At 27.0% G+C, this 5768-nt stretch overlaps 1 protein-coding gene across 4 annotated transcripts in view; it reads left to right on the top strand.

The window, feature by feature from the left end:
• The first annotated feature begins 101 nt into the window (after positions 1 to 101).
• LOC117180789 (spidroin-2-like) overlaps positions 102 to 5768 on the top strand; it is a 21126-nt gene continuing 15459 nt past the window's right edge. For all 4 annotated transcript variants that reach the window (XM_033373291.1, XM_033373290.1, XM_033373293.1 and 1 more), the window contains exons 1-2: positions 102 to 128; positions 5620 to 5670. In XM_033373291.1, coding sequence (XP_033229182.1) covers positions 102 to 128; positions 5620 to 5670 — 78 coding nt within the window. The remainder of the gene's footprint in view (positions 129 to 5619; positions 5671 to 5768) is intronic.

Below are 5768 nucleotides of genomic sequence, written 5' to 3' on the forward strand. Positions count from 1 at the left end.
GATCGCGTATGTGCAGTAAACTTGTCATTTGATATTTTAGTCTAACTAATTGTACTATCGATACAAATCGCGTCTTTCAGAGTGCATGATATTCCTCAAAAATGTTCTTCCAGACCGTCAATAATCCCGTAAGTATTGGTATTGTCTCCATTATTGAGCTGTAAGCTGTTTATCATCTTTTTTTAACCGTATTCCTATTTCTTAATTCTTTTAATTGACACAAATATGTGTGAATTCTTGGGGGGAACAAAAAACAACACCTGCAATACTGCAGAGGCTATAAATATTCATTATACGATTATTACAGTTGTACGCTTTATAGGTAGCCATGACATTCAAATGTATGTCAAAAATAGTCTATGCTACGTTTATGTTTTTCCAGGGTGGCCCACCAACTTTATTTGTGAAATTCCTTGACTCTTAACTGATTTTTTCCTTACCATTCATATTCAAAGTCCACAGTTTTAATCTTGTAATATTTTTATGTTCAAATCTTTCATAAACTGAATAAACCAATGCAATTTCAGATTAAAATTGAAAAATTTTTTATTTATTTATTTAAACCAAAAAATATAAGCCTTTTATTATAAAAGATGAATTTTTAATCCAAAAGGATGAATGTTCAACATAAAAGTTGAATTTTCGGCCATAGAAGATCACTTTTTAACAAAATAGGTAAATTTTCTGAAAAATGAATTAAAAGTTTCAACCAGATAGTTGCATTTTCAAACCAAAATAAAACAATTTTTTTAGAAGATAGTTGTATTTTCAACAAAAACATTAATTTTAAAGAAAAAAAATAGTAGTTGATATTTCAACAAACAAAAGAAAGCGAATTTTAAATAAAATAGTTGAAGTTTCAATCAAAAGAGATTAATTTGAAAACCAAAAAGACGAATTTTCAACCAAGAAAATTAATTTGCTATACTAAATCTTGAATTTTAAACGCAATACAAGATTTTTCAATATTTTAAAAAGTAATTTTCAACCAAATAAAAAAAAAAAATTTTCAACCAATTATTTAAAATTACGACAATAAAGCGTTACTTAAAAAAAACTTACTTTAAAAAAAAGGTTAAGTTAAAAAAATGTCAACCATATAGTAGAATTTTTAAATAAAAAAAAAATAAAAAATTTTCAGAAGACGGTGACATTTTTAACCATGAAGATTAATTTTCTATCATAAAAGATTATTTTTGAACACAATCCATGTTTTTTCAAAGCAATAATTGAATTATTAACTAAATAAAATCAATTTTTCAACTAAAAATAGAAAAGTTAATTTTTTACTAAACTTTTAAGACAAAAGAGGAATTTTCTGTAAATCAGTATATTTTCAAACCGAAAATATGACTTTTCATACAAAGAAGTTAATTTTCAAACTAAGGGGATTAGTTACTAAAAAGACGAATTTTTAACTAAATTTGTCAATTTTCAGCACAAAGTATAAAAGTTAGATTTTTGATAAAAAAATTAATTTTTAATAAAAAAGAAAACGAATTCTCACCAAAATAGTCCAACTTTCAGCCCAACAGCCAAACGTTCAATCAAAGAAATACGGTTTTAGCAACTTAGAATAACTTTTACCCAAGTAGTTGAATTTTTAATGTAAAAAGATCAATTGTTAACAAAAGAGTTAATCTTTTAATGAAAGGGATCAATTTCCAACTCTAATTTTGAATCTTCCATTGGAATAAATTTTCAGTAAAAAATGAATTTTCATCCAAAATAGAGAATAAAATTTTCAATCAAAGAGTGGAATTTTTAACTAAAAAGATGAGTTTTCAACGAATACTGCAATAGTAGATATTCTCATCAAAAAAGATTTTAATTTTCAATAAAAAACAGTTGAAATGAACTAAAAAAGACCAATTCTCAAAAAAATACTAGATTCCTTTCAAAAAAGATGAATTTTTCAAACAAATAATTTAAATTTTTTAACTAAAAATATAATTATATTATTATCCTCTATACTTAAAGTGCTTCTGATAGAAATTCCCTACCTTCTTCTTGCCAGATTTATTTCAAAATCCTGAACTTTCCTCTGATATTCCCTGGCAAATAAAATTCCCTGACTTTTCCCTGGCATTTTCTAATTTTCTTTTAATAGTTCTTTTATTTTGCAATTTTATTCACTTTGATTTTGCAAGAGGAAAGTAAAGACAAATCTAATATTATTTTCAATAATATTTATCAGTAAGAATCATACGAATACCCCTTGCTGTGTTTGTTTATTTTCCTTTCAGAGTAAGATAGAAATTTTGGATATTAATCACTGACTTGTGATTCTTGAGAGTCTTCCGATTTTCTGTTTATTAGAAGTTAATCTGAGTGAAATTTTAAACTTCATGAAAGTATTCCATTTTTATGAAGTTATACTTTACGAGCAGTTTAAATAAAAAATATTTCATTCTCCTCGCTCATTTAATAAACATTATTAGAAACATAGTACTTACAAAATAAAGGTATTTCCTTTCCACGTATCAATTAAAAAAAAAACATTCGAACCTTTTGATGACATTCTAATTTAAAAAAAGCTGAATTTTAATAATTAAAAGTTAAAGATAGCTAACAATTTTTAATCTTAAATCTAGATATTTTACATTTTCAGTTTATATTTGCAAATATATAGTCGTCCCGAAAATTATGTATTTAAAAAATTTTAATCCTTTTGAGTTAGCCAAAGATTATGAAAACTGCTAGTTGTCCCTAGAAAAAATTCAGAAACGAATAAAACTAAAAGTTAGATTATGTTTTAGAAAATGTATTCCTTTAAGCTCTAACTCATCCAAATCAATTTATATATGTGCTCTGTGTCACCGTAGTCTCAAGTTCGTTCGAAACCTCCCGATGATTTCCGCGAGCTTGGATTGGATCTTACTTCTATCATTTGAAGCTTGACAAAACTATGAAAATTTTATATTTTTCTTTATTTATTTCAGTTACTAATACAAATTTACCAAAAGCCTTAGTTTTTTTGAGAAAATAAGGAATATCTTGGTAAAAAGATTATAATTTTTTTAAATAGGACTTGCTACTAGAAATAATTTAAGTCACACCCATAAACCTTTCCAATATCCGATAAGAGGAAAGGCGACCTTGTGTCTGATCACAGAAATAATTTAAGGTCACATCCCCTACCCCCTTTCGAACGCCCCAAGAGGGGAGGCAAGGCACCCCTGTGACTGGTCACAGAAATAATGTAAAGTCACACCCTGTCCCTTTTTATAACACTTCATGGGGCGGGGACTAATCACCTGTGACTAGTCAAAGTATTTACATAAGTTACAGGAACGAAGATTATTTCATGATAATACTGTATAAATTGATTAGCAGGAATTAGTGTTTTCTATCATATTGAAATAAATGTTTGATGATGATAAGGCTGAAAAATAGTGCAAGGCTCGAGGACAGGAATAACTATCTTTTATCAACTATAATTGCACTTTTAGCATTTTTTCAGAAAAATTGGCTAAATGGTGAAAATAGGCTAATTTTCCCGAATTTCAGCATCCTTTTTGGGACGATTAGCCAAATGGTAGAAATAGGCTAGTCGTCCCGAAATTCGGGACGACTATACGCAGCCATATAGTTTACAGAATTCAACATCTATTGAAAAATTCAAATTTTGGAAAATTAGTTTACTAATCTGTTAAAGCAAAAAAGTGATCTTTGTACAGAATTCATTAGAATTAACTACATTTTTTTATACCTAAATATTTGTTTATAATCTGGTTCATTTCAGACATTCGAATAAAAAATGTTTGAATTTTTAAACTTTGAATTTGTTTAGCGATCTTAAATCGAATCTCTCGCTATTTAAATGTTCTTTTTATAGTTATTTCGGATGTAAAAACTGTAAAACGGAAGACCCCTGAATATTTCCGGGGTGTCTACCAGAACGGGAATCTTATTCAGTGATCGCGATTTTTCTCTCGAATTTACTAACATACAAATTGAAACTTTTCACATATAACAAGTTTCATAATTCTTAGTAGGAATAGGGAATAATGAAAGAAATATTTGTTTTAAATCACTAAAGACCTACAATTATCCTGACTTGAAACAGAGAATTTTCAAAAAGAATTCTATGTTGCGACATGGAATTTCAGTAAAGAAATATAATTTGAAGTTTAGGGCAAGGAATTTCCGTGAACAATTTTAATTTATTACTTTGTGACAAGGGAAATTTAGGACAGAATTATAATTTTGTGTTTGGGATCGAGAATTTCAGTAAAGAAATATAATTTCTACAATAGGGACAAGGAATTCTCGTAAAGAATTCTATTTTTCATTTTAGGTTCACCTTAGAGCAGGAAATTTCATTAAAAATTATAACTTTTGCTTTAGGACAGGGAGTTTTCGTAAAGAATTATAATTTTTCTTGTAACGCTATTTTTTACGTGGAATGGGTATTACGGAAAATAATTTTTATACTGATTTAGAAGAAAGGTATTTAAAAAAGCCTGTTCTAAGTTAGAATTCGTCAACAATTGAAACTTACCTCTTGTAAATTTTGGAAAAAGTGTATATTTTTTAAATATAATAGAAAATTTTATAGATAAATATAATTCTGACTTAGAATGGAGAATTTTGGAAATGAATTGTATTGTGACTTGGTGTAGGGATTTTTCTAAAAGAATGGTATTTCTGAGTTTGGACCTAGAATAAATAAATAAAACATAAACAAAATTTCGTAAATAATTATAATGTTAACTTTGAGACAGGAAATTTTCGTAAATAATTATTACTTGCCTTGGAACAGAGAGTTTTTAACATGGAGCGGGAATTTTTGAAAATAATTTTAATTCTGATTTATAAAAAAGGTAATCAATAAATTTAATATTTAAAAAATCGGGCAAAGAATTATAATTTTGACTCTTTGAGATCAGAAATTTCATAAAGAATTATCATTTTTTCTTGTAACATTTAATTTTTGACATGGAACGTGACATTTTTTGAAATAATTTTAATTTTAATTTTGATTTATAAAAAGGTAATTTACAAAAAAAAACCCTCTTCCAACTCAGAATTCGTCAGATTTTCAAAATTGCTTGTTCAAAATCAGATTTTGTTTGAATTTAAACATTTTTTTTGCAAGTAAAAATTGTTCAGAATTTGAAACTTTCTTCTTCTAAATTAAAAAAAAGGAATTAATATATTTCTGAATTGTAATAGAATTTCTTGTAAATAAATATAATTCTTACTTGGAACAGGGTATTTCCGAAAAGAATTGTAAATTAGACTTTGAGGCAGGGAATTTTCGTAAAGAATTATTATTTGAGTAGGAACAGAGACTTTTTGATATTGAACAGGATTTTTTAAAATGAACTTTAATTCAGATTTAGAAGAAGGGAATTAAAAAAAATCGCTGTTTCCTTTCAGAATTATAATATTTAAAAATCGTTCAAAAACATCCAAGTATTTTGAACTCTTTTAAATTGAGTAGGAAAACTTAATAATTGATCGTGAGAAAACCAGGAATTTGAAATGATCTGTCTGGTATACACCCATATTTTAATACGCAATACTAAAATAATAAAAAAATACATATCTTAGAATAATTAAAATTCCTTTATCAATGAAAAGAAAACAGCTAAAAAATAATTTCTTGTACAGGATATACCCTATGTGGGCGAAGTCGAAGGAGGACTTTTCCCTGGAAAAATGGTGAAAATCCAGGGAAAAGTTCCATCAGATTCAGTCCGATTTGCCATAAATTACCAACTCGGTCCAAATTTGAATCCCAGAGACGATATTGCGATCCA

Source organism: Belonocnema kinseyi, chromosome 9, assembly GCF_010883055.1.
Source record: "Belonocnema kinseyi isolate 2016_QV_RU_SX_M_011 chromosome 9, B_treatae_v1, whole genome shotgun sequence".
Lineage (NCBI taxonomy): Eukaryota > Metazoa > Arthropoda > Insecta > Hymenoptera > Cynipidae > Belonocnema > Belonocnema kinseyi.